The following is a 20,067-nucleotide window of genomic DNA, read 5'->3' as shown; positions in this document are numbered from 1 at the left end:
GAGGGTATACAGCGCGGATATGGGGAGTAGCCAGGGGGCAGAGGGTATACTGTGCGGGTATGGGGAGTAGCCAGGGGCCAGAGGGTATACAGCGCGGATATGGGGAGTATCCAGGGGGCAGAGGGTATACAGTGCGGATATGGGGAGTATCCAGGGGGCAGAGGGTATACAGTGCGGGTATGGGGAGTATCCAGGGGCAGAGGGTATACAGTGCGGGTATGGGGAGTATCCAGGGGCAGAGGGTATACAGTGCGGGTATGGGGAGTATCCAGGGGCAGAGGGTATACAGTGCGGGTATGGGGAATATCCAGGGGCAGAGGGTATACAGTGCGGGTATGGGGAGTAGCCAGGAGGTAGAGGGTATACAGCGCGGATATGGGGAGTATCCAGGGGGCAGAGGGTATACAGTGCGGATATGGGGAGTATCCAGGGGGCAGAGGGTATACAGTGCGGATATGGGGAGTATCCAGGGGGCAGAGGGTATACAGTGCGGGTATGGGGAGTATCCAGGGGCAGAGGGTATACAGTGCGGGTATGGGGAATATCCAGGGGCAGAGGGTATACAGTGCGGATATGGGGAGTAGCCAGGGGGCAGAGGGTATACAGTGCGGATATGGGGAGTAGCCAGGGGGCAGAGGGTATACAGTGCGGGTATGGGGAGTATCCAGGGGGCAGAGGGTATACAGTGCGGATATGGGGAGTAGCCAGGGGGCAGAGGGTATACAGTGCGGGTATGGGGAGTATCCAGGGGGCAGAGGGTATACAGTGTGGATATGGGGAGTATCCAGGGGGCAGAGGGTATACAGTGCGGATATGGGGAGTATCCAGGGGGCAGAGGGTATACAGTGCGGGTATGGGGAGTATCCAGGGGCAGAGGGTATACAGTGCGGGTATGGGGAATATCCAGGGGCAGAGGGTATACAGTGCGGATATGGGGAGTAGCCAGGGGGCAGAGGGTATACAGTGCGGATATGGGGAGTAGCCAGGGGGCAGAGGGTATACAGTGCGGGTATGGGGAGTATCCAGGGGGCAGAGGGTATACAGTGCGGGTATGGGGAGTATCCAGGGGGCAGAGGGTATACAGTGCGGATATGGGGAGTATCCAGGGGGCAGAGGGTATACAGTGCGGGTATGGGGAGTAGCCAGGGGGCAGAGGGTATACAGTGCGGATATGGGGAGTATCCAGGGGGCAGAGGGTATACAGTGCGGGTATGGGGAGTAGCCAGGGGGCAGAGGGTATACAGTGCGGGTATGGGGAGTAGCCAGGGGGCAGAGGGTATACAGTGCGGGTATGGGGAGTATCCAGGGGGCAGAGGGTATACAGTGCGGGTATGGGGAGTATCCAGGGGGCAGAGGGTATACAGTGCGGGTATGGGGAGTATCCAGGGGGCAGAGGGTATACAGCGCGGGTATGGGGAGTAGCCAGGGGGCAGAGGGTATACAGTGCGGGTATGGGGAGTATCCAGGGGGCAGAGGGTATACAGTGCGGGTATGGGGAGTATCCAGGGGGCATAGCGTATACAGTGCGGGTATGGGGAGTATCCAGGGGGCAGAGGGTATACAGTGCGGGTATGGGGAGTATCCAGGGGGCAGAGGGTATACAGTGCGGGTATGGGGAGTATCCAGGGGGCAGAGGGTATACAGCGCGGGTATGGGGAGTATCCAGGGGGCAGAGGGTATACAGTGCGGATATGGGGAGTAGCCAGGGGGCAGAGGGTATACAGTGCGGGTATGGGGAGTAGCCAGGGGGCAGAGGGTATACAGTGCGGGTATGGGGAGTAGCCAGGGGGCAGAGGGTATACAGTGCGGGTATGGGGAGTATCCAGGGGCAGAGGGTATACAGCGCGGATATGGGGAGTAGCCAGGGGCCAGAGGGTATACAGCGCTGATATGGGGAGTATCCAGGGGGCAGAGGGTATACAGTGCGGGTATGGGGAGTATCCAGGGGGCAGAGGGTATACAGTGCGGATATGGGGAGTATCCAGGGGGCAGAGGGTATACAGTGCGGGTATGGGGAGTATCCAGGGGCAGAGGGTATACAGTGCGGGTATGGGGAGTATCCAGGGGCAGAGGGTATACAGTGCGGGTATGGGGAGTATCCAGGGGCAGAGGGTATACAGTGCGGGTATGGGGAATATCCAGGGGCAGAGGGTATACAGTGCGGGTATGGGGAATATCCAGGGGCAGAGGGTATACAGTGCGGGTATGGGGAGTAGCCAGGAGGCAGAGGGTATACAGCGCGGATATGGGGAGTATCCAGGGGGCAGAGGGTATACAGTGCGGATATGGGGAGTATCCAGGGGGCAGAGGGTATACAGTGCGGGTATGGGGAGTAGCCAGGGGGCAGAGGGTATACAGTGCGGGTATGGGGAGTAGCCAGGGGGCAGAGGGTATACAGTGCGGGTATGGGGAGTATCCAGGGGGCAGAGAGTATACAGTGCGGGTATGGGGAGTATCCAGGGGGCAGAGGGTATACAGTGCGGGTATGGGGAGTATCCAGGGGCAGAGGGTATACAGCGCGGGTATGGGGAGTAGCCAGGGGGCAGAGGGTATACAGTGCGGGTATGGGGAGTATCCAGGGGGCAGAGGGTATACAGTGCGGGTATGGGGAGTATCCAGGGGGCAGAGGGTATACAGTGCGGGTATGGGGAGTATCCAGGGGGCAGAGCGTATACAGTGCGGGTATGGGGAGTATCCAGGAGGCAGAGGGTATATAGTGCGGGTATGGGGAGTAGCCAGGGGGCAGAGGGTATACAGTGCGGGTATGGGGAGTATCCAGGGGGCAGAGGGTATACAGCGCGGGTATGGGGAGTAGCCAGGGGCCAGAGGGTATACAGTGCGGGTATGGGGAGTATCCAGGAGGCAGAGGGTATATAGTTCGGGTATGGGGAGTAGCCAGGGGGCAGAGGGTATACAGTGCGGATATGGGGAGTAGCCAGGGGGCAGAGGGTATACAGTGCGGGTATGGGGAGTATCCAGGGGGCAGAGGGTATACAGTGCGGGTATGGGGAGTAGCCAGGGGGCAGAGGGTATACAGTGCGGGTATGGGGAGTAGCCAGGGGGCAGAGGGTATACAGTGCGGGTATGGGGAGTATCCAGGGGGCAGAGGGTATACAGTGCGGGTATGGGGAGTAGCCAGGAGGCAGAGGGTATACAGTGCGGGTATGGGGAGTAGCCAGGGGGCAGAGGGTATACAGTGCGGGTATGGGGAGTATCCAGGGGGCAGAGGGTATACAGTGCGGGTATGGGGAGTAGCCAGGGGGCAGAGGGTATACAGTGCGGGTATGGGGAGTATCCAGGGGCAGAGGGTATACAGTGCGGATATGGGGAGTAGCCAGGGGGCAGAGGGAATACAGTGCGGGTATGGGGAGTAGCCAGGGGGCAGAGGGTATACAGTGCGGGTATGGGGAGTAGCCAGGGGGCAGAGGGTATACAGTGCGGGTATGGGGAGTAGCCAGGGGGCAGAGGGTATACAGTGCGGGTATGGGGAGTAGCCAGGGGGCAGAGGGTATACAGTGCGGGTATGGGGAGTAGCCAGGGGGCAGAGGGTATACAGTGCGGGTATGGGGAGTAGCCAGGGGGCACAGGGTATACAGTGCGGGTATGGGGAGTATCCAGGGGGCAGAGGGTATACAGTGCGGGTATGGGGAGTAGCCAGGGGGCAGAGGGTATACAGTGCGGGTATGGGGAGTAGCCAGGGGGCAGAGGGTATACAGTGCGGGTATGGGGAGTATCCAGGGGGCAGAGGGTATACAGTGCGGGTATGGGGAGTAGCCAGGAGGCAGAGGGTATACACTGCGGATATGGGGAGTAGCCAGGGGGCAGAGGGTATACAGTGCGGGTATGGGGAGTATCCAGGGGGCAGAGGGTATACAGTGCGGGTATGGGGAGTAGCCAGGGGGCAGAGGGTATACAGTGCGGGTATGGGGAGTAGCCAGGGGGCAGAGGGTATACAGTGCGGGTATGGGGAGTAGCCAGGGGGCAGAGGGTATACAGTGCGGGTATGGGGAGTAGCCAGGGGGCAGAGGGTATACAGTGCGGGTATGGGGAGTATCCAGGAGGCAGAGGGTATATAGTGCGGGTATGGGGAGTAGCCAGGGGCCAGAGGGTATACAGTGCGGGTATGGGGAGTATCCAGGAGGCAGAGGGTATATAGTGCGGGTATGGGGAGTAGCCAGGGGGCAGAGGGTATACAGTGCGGGTATGGGGAGTATCCAGGAGGCAGAGGGTATATAGTGCGGGTATGGGGAGTAGCCAGGGGGCAGAGGGTATACAGTGCGGATATGGGGAGTAGCCAGGGGGCAGAGGGTATACAGTGCGGGTATGGGGAATATCCAGGGGCAGAGGGTATACAGTGCGGATATGGGGAGTAGCCAGGGGGCAGAGGGTATACAGTGCGGGTATGGGGAATATCCAGGGGCAGAGGGTATACAGTGCGGATATGGGGAGTAGCCAGGGGGCAGAGGGTATACAGTGCGGATATGGGGAGTAGCCAGGGGGCAGAGGGTATACAGTGCGGATATGGGGAGTAGCCAGGGGGCAGAGGGTATACAGTGCGGATATGGGGAGTAGCCAGGGGGCAGAGGGAATACAGTGCGGATATGGGGAGTAGCCAGGGGGCAGAGGGTATACAGTGCGGGTATGGGGAGTAGCCAGGGGGCAGAGGGTATACAGTGCGGGTATGGGGAGTAGCCAGGGGGCAGAGGGTATACAGTGCGGGTATGGGGAGTATCCAGGGGGCAGAGGGTATACAGTGCGGGTATGGGGAGTAGCCAGGGGGCAGAGGGTATACAGTGCGGGTATGGGGAGTATCCAGGGGGCAGAGGGTATACAGTGCGGGTATGGGGAGTATCCAGGGGGCAGAGGGTATACAGTGCGGGTATGGGGAGTATCCAGGGGGCAGAGGGTATACAGTGCGGGTATGGGGAGTAGCCAGGGGGCAGAGGGTATACAGTGCGGGTATGGGGAGTATCCAGGGGGCAGAGGGTATACAGTGCGGATATGGGGAGTAGCCAGGGGGCAGAGGGTATACAGTGCGGGTATGGGGAGTATCCAGGGGGCAGAGGGTATACAGCGCGGGTATGGGGAGTAGCCAGGGGGCGGAGGGTATACAGTGCGGGTATGGGGAGTATCCAGGGGGCAGAGGGTATACAGTGCGGGTATGGGGAGTATCCAGGGGGCAGAGGGTATACAGCGCGGGTATGGGGAGTATCCAGGGGGCAGAGCGTATACAGTGCGGGTATGGGGAGTATCCAGGAGGCAGAGGGTATATAGTGCGGGTATGGGGAGTAGCCAGGGGGCAGAGGGTATACAGTGCGGGTATGGGGAGTATCCAGGGGGCAGAGGGTATACAGTGCGGGTATGGGGAGTATCCAGGGGGCAGAGGGTATACAGCGCGGGTATGGGGAGTAGCCAGGGGCCAGAGGGTATACAGTGCGGGTATGGGGAGTATCCAGGAGGCAGAGGGTATATAGTTCGGGTATGGGGAGTAGCCAGGGGGCAGAGGGTATACAGTGCGGATATGGGGAGTAGCCAGGGGGCAGAGGGTATACAGTGCGGGTATCCAGGGGGCAGAGGGTATACAGTGCGGGTATGGGGAGTAGCCAGGGGGCAGAGGGTATACAGTGCGGGTATGGGGAGTAGCCAGGGGGCAGAGGGTATACAGTGCGGGTATGGGGAGTAGCCAGGGGGCAGAGGGTATACAGTGCGGGTATGGGGAGTAGCCAGGAGGCAGAGGGTATACAGTGCGGATATGGGGAGTAGCCAGGGGGCAGAGGGTATACAGTGCGGGTATGGGGAGTAGCCAGGGGGCAGAGGGTATACAGTGCGGGTATGGGGAGTAGCCAGGGGGCAGAGGGTATACAGTGCGGGTATGGGGAGTAGCCAGGGGGCAGAGGGTATACAGTGCGGGTATGGGGAGTATCCAGGGGGCAGAGGGTATACAGTGCGGGTATGGGGAGTAGCCAGGGGGCAGAGGGTATACAGTGCGGGTATGGGGAGTAGCCAGGGGGCAGAGGGTATACAGTGCGGGTATGGGGAGTAGCCAGGGGGCAGAGGGTATACAGTGCGGGTATGGGGAGTAGCCAGGAGGCAGAGGGTATACACTGCGGATATGGGGAGTAGCCAGGGGGCAGAGGGTATACAGTGCGGGTATGGGGAGTATCCAGGGGGCAGAGGGTATACAGTGCGGGTATGGGGAGTAGCCAGGGGGCAGAGGGTATACAGTGCGGGTATGGGGAGTAGCCAGGGGGCAGAGGGTATACAGTGCGGGTATGGGGAGTAGCCAGGGGGCAGAGGGTATACAGTGCGGGTATGGGGAGTAGCCAGGGGGCAGAGGGTATACAGTGCGGGTATGGGGAGTAGCCAGGGGGCAGAGGGTATACAGTGCGGGTATGGGGAGTAGCCAGGGGGCAGAGGGTATACAGTGCGGGTATGGGGAGTATCCAGGAGGCAGAGGGTATATAGTGCGGGTATGGGGAGTAGCCAGGGGCCAGAGGGTATACAGTGCGGGTATGGGGAGTATCCAGGAGGCAGAGGGTATATAGTGCGGGTATGGGGAGTAGCCAGGGGGCAGAGGGTATACAGTGCGGGTATGGGGAGTATCCAGGAGGCAGAGGGTATATAGTGCGGGTATGGGGAGTAGCCAGGAGGCAGAGGGTATACAGCGCGGGTATGGGGCAGTATCCAGGAGGCAGAGGGTATACAGCGCGGGTATGGGGAGTATCCAGGGGGCAGAGGGTATACAGCGTGGGTATGGGGAGTATCCAGGGGGCAGAGGGTATACAGTGCGGGTATGGGGAGTAGCCAGGGGCCAGAGGGTATACAGTGCGGGTATGGGGAGTAGCCAGGGGGCAGAGGGTATACAGTGCGGGTATGGGGAGTAGCCAGGGGGCAGAGGGTATACAGCGCAGGTATGGGGAGTAGCCAGGGGGCAGAGGGTATACAGTGCGGGTATGGGGAGTAGCCAGGGGGCAGAGGGTATACAGTGCGGGTATGGGGAGTAGCCAGGAGGCAGAAGGTATACAGCGCGGGTATGGGGAGTATCCAGGGGGCAGAGGGTATACAGTGCGGGTATGGGGAGTAGCCAGGAGGCAGAAGGTATACAGCGCGGGTATGGGGAGTATCCAGGGGGCAGAGGGTATACAGTGCGGGTATGGGGAGTATCCAGAGGGTATACTGTGCGGGTATGGGGCAGTATCCAGGGGGCAGAGGGTATACAGTGCGGGTATGGGGAGTAGCCCGGGGCCAGAGGGTATACAGTGCGGGTATGGGGAGTAGCCAGGGGGCAGAGGGTATACAGTGCGGGTATGGGGAGTAGCCAGGGGCCAGAGGGTATACAGTGCGGGTATGGGGAGTAGCCAGGGGGCAGAGGGTATACAGTGCGGGTATGGGGAGTAGCCAGGGGGCAGAGGGTATACTGTGCGGGTATGGGGAGTAGCCAGGGGGCAGAGGGTATATAGTGCGGGTATGGGGAGTAGCCAGGGGCCAGAGGGTATACAGTGCGGGTATGGGGAGTATCCAGGAGGCAGAGGGTATATAGTGCGGGTATGGGGAGTAGCCAGGGGGCAGAGGGTATACAGTGCGGGTATGGGGAGTATCCAGGAGGCAGAGGGTATATAGTGCGGGTATGGGGAATAGCCAGGAGGCAGAGGGTATACAGCGCGGGTATGGGGCAGTATCCAGGAGGCAGAGGGTATACAGCGCGGGTATGGGGAGTATCCAGGGGGCAGAGGGTATACAGCGTGGGTATGGGGAGTATCCAGGGGGCAGAGGGTATACAGTGCGGGTATGGGGAGTAGCCAGGGGCCAGAGGGTATACAGTGCGGGTATGGGGAGTAGCCAGGGGGCAGAGGGTATACAGTGCGGGTATGGGGAGTAGCCAGGGGGCAGAGGGTATACAGCGCAGGTATGGGGAGTAGCCAGGGGGCAGAGGGTATACAGTGCGGGTATGGGGAGTAGCCAGGGGGCAGAGGGTATACAGTGCGGGTATGGGGAGTATCCAGGAGGCAGAAGGTATACAGCGCGGGTATGGGGAGTATCCAGGGGGCAGAGGGTATACAGTGCGGGTATGGGGAGTAGCCAGGAGGCAGAAGGTATACAGCGCGGGTATGGGGAGTATCCAGGGGGCAGAGGGTATACAGTGCGGGTATGGGGAGTATCCAGAGGGTATACTGTGCGGGTATGGGGCAGTATCCAGGGGGCAGAGGGTATACAGTGCGGGTATGGGGAGTAGCCCGGGGCCAGAGGGTATACAGTGCGGGTATGGGGAGTAGCCAGGGGGCAGAGGGTATACAGTGCGGGTATGGGGAGTAGCCAGGGGCCAGAGGGTATACAGTGCGGGTATGGGGAGTAGCCAGGAGGCAGAGGGTATACAGTGCGGGTATGGGGAGTATCCAGGGGGCAGAGGGTATACAGTGCGGGTATGGGGAGTAGCCAGGGGCCAGAGGGTATACAGTGCGGGTATGGGGAGTAGGCAGGTGGCAGAGGGTATACAGTGCGGGTATGGGGAGTATCCAGGGGGCAGAGGGTATACAGTGCGGGTATGGGGCAGTATCCAGGGGGCAGAGGTATGCAGTATCCAGGGGGCAGAGGGTATATAGTGCGGGTATGGGGCAGTATCCAGGGGGCAGAGGGTATATAGTGCGGGTATGGGGCAGTATCCAGGGGGCAGAGGGTATGCAGTGCGGGTTTGGGGCAGTATCCAGGGGGCAGAGGGTATACAGTGAGGGGATGAGGTAAAATCCAGGGGGCAGAGGTTATACAGTGAGGGGATGAGGTAAAATCCAGGGGGCAGAGGGTATACAGTGAGGGGATGAGGTAAACTCCAGGGGGCAGAGGGTATACAGTGAGGGGATGAGGTAAAATCCAGGGGGCAGAGGGTATACAGTGAAGGGTTGGGGTAGTATCCAGGGGGCAGAGGGTATACAGTGAGGGGATGAGGTAAAATCCAGGGGGCAGAGGGTATACAGTGAGGGGTTGGGGTAGTATCCAGTTGGCAGATGGTATACAGTGCGAGTATGACGAAACCACTGTATCGTCAGCAGTAGTGGTCTGTGACCGCTCTGTGTTAGCGAAGAACAGTCTCAACAAGCAGGTAGGAACTAGTTTGTTGTTAGTGCTTGGGCATATTTTTATTCTATTTTTTTAAAGTCCCAGATATACCCATTAAAGGGAACCAACCAGCAGGATTTTTCCTATATGAAGTAAAGGCATTGCCATACTGCCGGTAAGATGCTGAATGTAGGCATACCTGTTAGGCCCCCTTCATACACCCGTGTCTCTGGTACTGGAGACACATGTAGACCTATTAAAATCAATGGTGCTGCACACACGTGCGTGTTTTCCCATGGTCGGTGTGTCTGTGTGGAGCATACGTGTGTCCATGTGCTGTAGCACAGGTGTCACACGGACTGCACAGACTGTACACTGATGTGCTCCGAGTGATATCAGTGTGACACGTACCGGACAAAACCACGTGTCTGTGAAATAAAATGCTTTTCTATACTCACCTGTCTCTGCCGCTGCTGTCACTTGCTTCTGACCCCCGCTCATTATGCTCATTGCATATTCACTGCACCGAGGACCGGAAGCAGCAGCACCATGGACTGATAAGCATGGAAGTTCATGCTGTCAGTGTGCTATGCGGGTAGCACACAGACAGCACACGCTGAACAGATGCACACTCATACACACCTACTCCTCAGACTATGCAAAACGTGTGTGTTTTGCACGGACGCGTGAATGAGGCCTTATAGAAAGATCTGATTCCTGGTCGCAGAAATATCTTTAATCACTGTTGCAGAAATGCCCTGCACTTTGATTGAAGTGTGTCGGTGTTTTTGGGTCGGGTCCACTTCCAGCGTCCTCTATGATGTGCCCCCTTTATTTGAATATCGTGTTGTGCTGCCATTGCTGCTGTTGGTGGTGCATTGACACAGTAATTCTGTCTTCATTAAAATGGCGCTGGGGTCCGCACATGCGTGAACTGCAATATCTGCCACCTTTTTATTGAAAACACTGCAGTGAAGACTATGAGCTGCAGGGGCGCATGCACAGATGTAAAAACAAAAATCTGCACACGCACCGATGCCTCTTAGTCTTCACCGCAGTGTCTTCAATAAAATGGCACCGGAGATCGCGGTATACGTGGGCTCTGGTGCCATTTTAACGAAAAAACAATTACTGTGTCGATGTGCACACCGCGCCAACAGCAATGCCGGCGCAATATTCAAATAAAGAAGAGGGGGCACATCATAGAGGACGCAGGAGGAGGACTTTACAGCAAGGACCCGACTCACAAAGGCTCGGACCGCTGCACACTTCAATCAAAGTGCAGGGCATTTCTGCAAATTTTATTACAGATATTTCAGCAATCAAGCCTCCAATCTTCCTACAAAAGGTATGCTTGTATACAGCATCCTAGTGCCAGTAAGGCTCTGCTTGCACTTCATATTCCAAAATCCTGGTGGGTGGTTTCCTTTAAATATTGAAAAACCAACAGCACTTGGGGGGCACCATGAATGGCATCTGTGTGCCATCCAAGTATTTCACCAGCCCCTAGACTTGAATGTGCGTTTTTGAGCCATGCATCAGATCAGCAATGGATGTGCCTCCATTTAGGTGTTTTTACATTGGCATGTGAACTGCTCCGTAGAGTATAATAGGTACTTGTTATATTTGTGAAGAAAAACATGACTTAGGCCCTGTGCGCACTCTGCGTTTTTTGCCTCATTTTTGGCACGTTTTTGGGTGCAGTTTGTTGCCCAAAACTGCATGCATTGCCTTCCCCAGCAAAGTCTATGAGAATTAAGTAAGGCTGTGCGCACATTGCTTCTTTTATCCTTCAGGTTTTGGGTGCAGAAAAAAAGCAGCATGTCAATTCTTTTTGCGTTTTGTCCCAGTGTTTCGGAGGGTTGGCAGATCAATTCCACAGTGACTCAGAGTCGGCGGGGGATTGATCTTTGTTATCTGGCCAGATACTGGTCCCCATGTAAAGTCTTTGGGGACCAGAATCCAGCGCAAAGGGGTAAGAAAAAGCGCTTCATACTCACCGATCACCGGCGCGGCTGTGACACTGCTCCCGCAGCCTCTCATTCTTTTTCCTGGGCCACTCATTAGGCTCATACATATTCACTGCTTCACCCGCCCACCGGTGGCTGTGATTGGTTGCTGTCAGATGCGCCCTAATGCTGAATGACAGCTGTCTGACTACAACCAAATACAGACGCCGGTGGGCGGGTCTATATCATACAGCAAAATAAATATTTAAAAAAAAAACGGCATGCAGTCTCCTCAATTTTGATACCCACCCAAGATAAAGCCCCACATCTGGGGGCTGGTATTCTCAGACTGGGGAGGCATATGGTTATTAAGCTGCCCCCAGCCTAAAAATATCAGCCAGCAGCTGCTCGGAATGGCCACATTCATTAGATGTGACAGTTCCAGCACTTTACCCGACTGTTCCCAGGTAATTTATTAATCTCAAAATCACCACTCCGGGTCCGACGTAATCCAAACAAGGTCCCACGATGCTGACAGCACTGCTACATCTGACTATCACACCGAGCGCCATAGAACATAACTGCCTACTGTGAGGGTCAGGCCGCGACTGAAGTAAGCCGTGCGATCAGCGGTGACGTCACTAATGTAGGACTTAGTGGCAGCTATGGGCTGCTATTAACTCCTTATTACCCCCATTGCCACCGCACCAGGGCAACGGGAAAAGCTATGTCCAGCGCCAGAATTGGCACATCTAATGGATGCGCCACTTCTGGGGTGGCTGTGGGCTGCTATTATTAGACTGGAAAAGGCCAAATAACCATGGCCCTGCCCACCCTAACAATATCAGCCCCCAGTTGTCTGCTGAACCTTGACTGGTTTTAGAAAAATGGGGGGGGACCCCTTGTCTTTTTTTTTTTTTTTTTTAAATAAATCAATTTAAAAAAAAGCGTGGGATCCCCTAGATTTTTCATAACCAGCCAAGATACAGCAGACAGCTGAGGGTTGCAGCCCACAGCTGCTGCTGTTCCTGTGCTAGATATGAAAAAAGGGGGGAACCCCACGTAATTTTTTTACCAAAAAGTAATTTAAAAAACAGCGGGCCAAGCTAGCTATCCCTCTATCGAGCTATTCTCTTATTTCTTTCTATCAATTCTCTGTTCTTTCTTATTATCTGTTCTATATGTTCTTTCTATCAGTTCTATATGTTTTATCTATTCTTTCTATTTTTTTCTAGCTATTCTAGCATCCTTTTTTTGTTTCACCTTTAAAAAAACGCATCAACAAAAACTGCGGGGTTTTTTTAGGCCAAAAACGTGCATCTTTGTGGTCACCACAAAGATGCAGTGTGCGCACATAGCCTTTCTGCGTTTCTGACCTGTGTTGCATTAAATATTGTGAAAAATGCATGGGAAAAATGTATCCATCATTGGACCAAAAATGCTCCGGAAATGCGGCAAAAGGGCATGCGTTTTCTTATGCGTTTTTCGGTCAGAGGGTGCGTTTTTTGCTGAAGAAACAAAACTGCAGGGTGCGCACATGAGCTAGAACACACTGAAAAAGGCCTGAGGTGTATTGTAATCACATTAGTGCACAGATAGCACCTACTTTGCCCCTGGGGACTGTCCGCCTTATAAATAACACTCAGTTTATTCCCATGTTCCATGGTGTGTAACAATGCCGTGCCAAGCCATCTCTCAAAGCCTCAAGTAAAATCGCACCAATTCCCATTAGTGTTTTGGATCATATTTTCATCAGTGTCTCTTTTGTTAGTGTGTCAGGTTTTACGATTATTGTTTCATCAGCAATTTTTCTTAAAAAATTAAAAAAACGTTTTGCAAAGTTTCTACTGATAGCAATGTTAAACATAGAAAGCACACGAAAATCACAGATGGCACAGGGATGCCATCCAGGGACCCCTAAACACGAATGTGCAATTCTCATCTGTGACTCGGGTCACAATAACCTCTCTCAATGCAAACAAAGTCATATTCTACACCAGGGGTCTCAAACACACGGCCTGCGAGCCACATGTGGCCCCTGAGGCTTCTTCTTGTGGCCCGCAGGCCTGTGGACCCCCTGATGATCGCTGCCAGTGCAGTTACTTTCCTGTGATTTGGCCGGCGGCTGCCTTAAGTATAACTACAGAGAGCCTCTCTGTGCAATGCCGACAATTCATTCAAATGAAATAAAGCATTGAGGGAGGCGCCCCCCTGCACTAAACGCAATCGTCAGGGGGTCCCTGGACTTGCGGACAGAAAGAAGCAGAAAACCGGACACAAGTTAACGGAGGGCAGGTGAGAAGATTTTTTTTTTTTTGTTTTCAATGCGTATATGAAGAATGGCATATTAAGGGAAATTACTACAGGATAGGACATTACTAGAAGACTGGGACTAGGAAAGGGGCCATTACTACAAGATGGTGACAAGGATGGACACATTACTACAGGGACAAGAATGGGCATATTACTAAAAGAAGGGGCCAGGGTGGGGTATTACTACAAGAAGGAGACCAGGTTGGACACATTACTACAGGGTGGGGACAAGGATGGTCACGTTACTACAGGATGGGGACAAGGATGAGCACATTACTTCAAGGGGACAACAAAGGGCACATTACAACAGGATGGGGACAAGAATGGGCACATTACGACAGGATGGAGACAAGGATGGGCACATTATGACAGGATGGGGGACAAGGATAGGCACATTACGACAGGATGGGGACCAGGATGGGCACATTACTACAGCATGGAGACATGGATGGGCACATTACTTCAAGGTGACAAGGATGAGCACATTACGACAGGATGGGGACAAGGATGGGCACATTACGACAGGATGGGGGACAAGGATGGGCACATTACGACAGGATGGGGGACAAGGATAGGCACATTACGACAGGATGGGGGACAAGGATAGGCACATTACGACAGGATGGGGGACAAGGATAGGCACATTACGACAGGATGGGGGACAAGGATGGGCACATTACGACAGGATGGGGGACAAGGATGGGCACATTACGACAGGATGGGGGACAAGGATGGGCACATTACGACAGGATGGGGGACAAGGATGGGCACATTACGACAGGATGGGGGACAAGGATGGGCACATTACGACAGGATGGGGGACAAGGATGGGCACATTACGACAGGATGGGGGACAAGGATGGGCACATTACGACAGGATGGGGGACAAGGATGGGCACATTACGACAGGATGGGGGACAAAGATGGGCACATTACGACAGGATGGGGGACAAGGATAGGCACATTACGACAGGATGGGGGACAAGGATAGGCACATTACGACAGGATGGGGGACAAGGATCGGCACATTACGACAGGATGGGGACAAGGATGGGCACATTACTAGAGGATGGGAACCAGGAAAGCTCACATTACTACAGGATGGGGACATTACTACAGGATGAAGACCATGGTGGGAACATTGCTACAGGTTGGGGACCAGGATGAGGACATTACTACAGGATAGGGACCAGGATGGAGACATTGCTTCAGGATGAGGAGGACATTAGTATAGGATGGGGACATTACTACAAGAAGGGGACCAGGATGGGGGACATTACTACAAGACGAGGACCCCATGGGAAAGTTATAACAAGATGTTGGCCAAAATTACTATATGGCGCTAATTGTAAAACAATGTTACTTACAAGAATGGGATAAAATGTTAAAAAAAATAATTCAAAACAAAGCATTACATTTTTTTTTACCATTAAAAATGTTTTTTTATATATCCACTAAAATAAACAAAAAAAATGCATGTTTGTTATCGTTACATCTGTAATGATTCAAGCTGTAAAACTGTTCCATAACCCATACGGTGAATGCCATTTAAAAAAAATGAGTGAAAAATGTTAAAAAAAAAAATTGATCCAAATGTGTATAGAAAAAAACATGGTATTACTAAAAATGTCACTTTTGTCCTGGAAAGAATGTGGAGCCCCAAATATATACCGTATATATTTTTTTTCTATGTGCGACCCATATACCCACCTGAGATTGAGACCCCTGCTCTAGGCTATGATATGTACGTGTTCTATCCATTAATAACAGAACGTAGGACATCTGAATGAGGCCTTAGGCACTGTTCTCTTTCCTTTGCACTAGGTTTGGTGACTTATCTCTCCTCCATGAAGGTTTTATGTGATACAATATAAATTATTGGTATATTTATTCACAAGTATTACTACAGATGATCTGATTTCATTTTAATGTTTATATATTTTTCAGTGTATCATGTATTTGAAAGTGTCGCTAAAAACTATGATATCATGAATGACTCAATGAGCCTGGGAATTCATCGGATGTGGAAGGACTGTCTGGTACGTCATATGAACCCTACTCCTGGCACTCAGTTACTGGATGTAGCAGGAGGAACAGGTAATGGCTTTATGTTGTGGTATAATCAACTTTTCTTAATGTGTACCTTTTAGTTTTGCAAGAAAGGGATAATAGTTCAAGACTAGTATAAGAAGCAGTATAGAAGTCGGTGCTGCAAGCTATAGTACCGTGTTTTTGCAAAAAATAAGGCCTACCCCAAAAATAAGCCCAATAAGCTCAATAATGAAGTGTCCATGCAGCTAAAAAAAGTTAAAGAATACTGCAGGACACTTCATTATAGAAAGCAGACATCCCGCAATCATACTCACCAGACACCGAGCGGGAGGACCTGCAGTGGATTGCACACCCACACACATCAGATTGCACACCCACACACATCAGATTGCACACCCACACACATCAGATTGCGCACCCACACACATCAGATTGCGCACCCACACACATCAGATTGCGCACGCACACACATCAGATTGCGCACCCACACACATCAGATTGCGCACCCACACACATCAGATTGCGCACCCACACACATCAGATAGCACATACACACTCACCACATCTAGCGATACAGATTTCTGGCCGGCAGAGAATCCTGAGACGCAGATGCCACTCCACTGCTTGTCATCTTTCCTTGCTGGCAGGAAGCAATTGGTATTGCCGGATTGTGTGTGTGTGTGTGTGTGTGTGAGCGAGCGTGTTGGCTAGAAGCAGGGGGTGCAGCATGAGACTTACCTGCTGGGAATGCCTGTTGAAGATCACAGGAGGACCTGGGAGCCACACAGATATCCAGGGTCTGGTAAGTATGAGTCTCCTGGGAAGGTGGGTCTGCTTTTTTAAGGGGGTAAACTTACCCCGCCAAGGCCCCAACCATGTTTCTCCAAGAATAAGACCTACCCCGAAAATAAAGCCTAGTACTTTTTTTCGGGGCAAAAAAAGTATGAGTGTGTCTTATTTTTGTAAAAACACGGTAGTAGTTGTGTGCTTTTAAGGTAGTAGTTGTGTGCTTTTAAGCTGCCATTTTTTTATTTATTTTTTTACAGGAGATGTTGCATTTCGCTTCATTAATTTTATCCAGGCACAGAGGGACAAAATAAACCGTAATAAACTAGATAATGAGCGAAATCTGTCCTGGTCAGACATCTCAAAATCCTATAGCCACCATCAGGAGGGCTCATTGATGGGCTCTAAGGCTGTGATCTGCGATATAAACAAGGAGATGCTGAAGGTTGGGAAGGAGAAGTCACTGCGACTTGGTTATTCTGAAGGTATTACAAATTGCTTTTCACCATTTGTTTGTTCTGTCAGTGCATCTTTAAGCTGACCAGTGACAATATGGCTTTTATTCCTTCTTATTTTTGCTGACATTTGGCCAGTGTATAGGAAGCCTCCCTGCATCTACACTAAGCATGTAGTCAGAAGAGTCTTTTGGCATACGCTAGGCTGGTATGCATTGCCCTATAAAACGTATTCTGTTGAATGAGGGTTAGTGAAGGATAATACTCCCAGCTGTATTGTAGATGGAAACATCAGCAAGATGTGAACAAACTCTTAGAGCTCATGGAGACACCCATGCTAATTGATCTAATCTTGGACCGTAATGTCCGGACTGGCCACGGGTCTGCTGATCGGAGCATGACAGCTTCACATATTCCTATGAATCTTTGATGCTCGGGTCGGGACAGCCGCAGCCAGTTCATGCGTTACCGTCTGATTTTGGACCATTTTGCACAGACATCTGCATGAGCTTTAACGTTCAAATCATATATGGCCTTTTTGAGCAAATATGGGAACGATCATATCTCACTTATGGAAATGTATTTAGCTGAAAATGTAATATTGTCTCTTACTAAGGGCTTTCTTGGGTGGCTGGCGATGCTGAGGAATTGCCCTTTGCTGATGAAAAGTTTGATGTCTACACAATTGCTTTTGGAATTCGAAATGTAACCCATATAGACAAAGTAAGTAGTAAAAATTAACGAATAACTCTTACAGGAACTTACTCTAAAATCTGTGTAGGGCATTCATTGTCAGGTTTTCAGGCACCAAACATGGAGACATGTCCAATTTTGATCCAAGTCACAAATCAAATTCGCCAATGCAAGTATATAGGTCTGTAATAAAAAAAAAAGCAGTTAGCCATCCGTGTTTTCATGTTTGTTTAACCCTTTAATGACGAGCCGTGCTTTGGTTACAGCTTTACTGCTCATTGGAACAATGGTTTTGTACAATGCCCAAGTTGCACAAAGCCATAATGCAGCAGAGAGCTGTGAGCTTACTACACCTCGGTATGGCTCTGATTTGATATAAACAGGTTTTCTTTCAGAATTATTTTTTTTTATAAAGCTCTACATCATTAACAGATTCAGTATTTCTTTAACCCTTTCACGACATCTGCTGTACAACTACGGTGCAAATCGGAAGCAGGTGTATGGAGTGAACTCACGAGGTGAGCCCGCCTCATACTCTGCAGGTAATGTCTGTGTATTTCATCCAGGACCTGCACCCATGATTTGATGCAATATGAATGTCATGGGCGCGCCAATGGTTGCTTAAAATGGCGCCCGTGACGTGACCGCGGGTCGCCAATAAATTACTATGACAGAAGGGGGTCTGCTGAAGATCTCCGTGCTTGTCATAGCAGCGCTTCTCTGAAACCCTGCCTGTGGACGGGCTTCAATGGACACTGTGATTTTAACTATGTACAGTAATGCTGGGGCGAACATAAGATTGGAGCGTCAAGTGTAAGAGAAAAAAAAAGTTTTTTAAAAATGATTTTTAAAAAAAAAAAACCCATAAAATTTTAAATCAACGATCTTTTGCCTCCATTAAAAATAAATATTTTTTCAGAATACACATATGTGGTATCTCAGGGTTCTGAAAAGTCTGATCTATCAAAATATAAAAATTATTAACCCGGTCGTTAAACACTGTAAAGAAAGAAAAACAAATTCAGAACACTAAAATTACGTGTTTTTTGGGACTCTGCAATATCACTAAAATCAATCAATAAAAACTTCATCTCGCCCCGCAAAAAATAAGCCATCACACATCTTCATCATCCAAAAAATGAAAGCGTAACGGGTCTTGGAAAATGGTTACACAACCCACCAAATTTTTGGGGGGAAAATATAGAATTTTTTTTCAACACTAAAATAATAAAAACAGATGGACATGTTTGGTGTCATCGTAATCGCACTGATGAGGAGAATCTTACTGCAAGTCATTTTTGCTACAAGATATACACTAAAAACAGTTCACAATTTCTTCCCATTTGGAATATTTTCCAGTACACTATGTGGCAAAATTAATGGTGTCATTCATAATTACAACTTGTCCCGCAAAAAAAAAAAAAAACAAACAAAAAAAAAACAAGGCCTCATATGTCTATGTGAACACATAAATAAAATAGTTATGGCTCTGGAATGTAGCGGAGGAAAAACGGAAATTGGCCTCGTTGGGAAGGTGTTACTGGGCGATCTTCTAGAACACAAAATGAACACAATTGATGAAGCTTTTGTCTGACCAAGGACTGATGAAAATCTGCTCTGGAACATTGGTGAAAATCCGTCCTTTTTTTTTTTTTTGCATACAAGAAATATCACTGACATCTAGCTCAAAAAAAAAATAACATCAGATTTAGTAAATGCTATCATTCTTATTCCTTCAATAACATGTTCTTGATGGATTTTTATAAATTGTGCACAAATACAAACAATGCATACTTATATGCACATAATGTAAGCTATAATACAATACCATGACACATCACTGCTACTAATGCTTCTTCCTTTATTACACTACAGCAGGTTTATTTGTGAGGCTGTTTTACAGGGACATCCCGGGGCTTAACTGAGACTTAATGAGGGGGTGGTGCATGACACACGGATTATTTATTTGCTTCTATCGCAAACCCTATGTCATAGTTTTTACTTTTAACCCCTTCGCGACCATATCATGTAAAAAAATTGGTTTACATGGATGAAGTGAGGGCACAAAACTAAGTCCATATGATGCAGATGATGGCTACGTTACACAGCCAGCATCTGCCTGTAACAGCAACGTGAACCAACTGCTGCTGTTTAACCATAAAAATGCCACTGTCATTTACTGACTGCAGCATATACATGGCTAAGTTGCCAAAGTGTGCGTGAAACTGTGCCTGCCCCTCTACACGACATTTACACATGGCACCCATAGGCTATGGCTAGAGTTGAGCGCGGTTCTCCAGTTCGCGGCTCGAGTGATTTTGGGGGCTGTTCTAGATCGAACTAGAACTCGAGCTTTTTGCTAAAGCTCGATAGTTCTAGATACGTTCGAGAACGGTTCTAGCAGCAAAAAGACAAGCTAATTACTAGCTGGCTTTCCGCTGTAATAGTGTAAGTCACTCTGTGACTCACACTATTATGAAATTTCAGCGTATAGTGTGCGGGAACAGCGCATTCAGATCACTGCTGTTTGGATAATGGCGATCGCCATTTTTTTTTTTTTCCTTGTCTTCCTTCCCTAAGCGCGCGCGTGTAGTGGGGCAGGCCAGCATGTCAGCCAATCCCAGACACACACACAGCTAAGTGGACTTTTAGCCAGAGAAGCAACGGCATGTGTGATAGGATGTCCATGTCACATGTCCATGCATTATAAAAATGGACATTTTCCTCCAGCACGCCATTATCTGCCTTCTGCGTCTTGGTGTCAGTCA

The 20,067-nt window shown here is 51.0% G+C and overlaps 1 protein-coding gene across 1 annotated transcript in view; it reads left to right on the top strand.

The window, feature by feature from the left end:
* The window catches only part of COQ5 (coenzyme Q5, methyltransferase), a 55,037-nt gene that overhangs the window by 6,696 nt on the left and 28,274 nt on the right, over window positions 1–20,067 (top strand). Inside the window, exons 2-4 of the mRNA XM_075320567.1 lie at window positions 15,261–15,410; window positions 16,412–16,636; window positions 17,223–17,329. Of these exons, the coding sequence (XP_075176682.1) occupies window positions 15,261–15,410; window positions 16,412–16,636; window positions 17,223–17,329 (482 nt within the window). The remainder of the gene's footprint in view (window positions 1–15,260; window positions 15,411–16,411; window positions 16,637–17,222; window positions 17,330–20,067) is intronic.

The sequence above is a fragment of the Anomaloglossus baeobatrachus genome, chromosome 1 (genome assembly GCF_048569485.1).
Source record: "Anomaloglossus baeobatrachus isolate aAnoBae1 chromosome 1, aAnoBae1.hap1, whole genome shotgun sequence".
Taxonomy (NCBI): domain Eukaryota; kingdom Metazoa; phylum Chordata; class Amphibia; order Anura; family Aromobatidae; genus Anomaloglossus; species Anomaloglossus baeobatrachus.
This window is presented reverse-complemented; position numbering and strand designations above follow the sequence as displayed.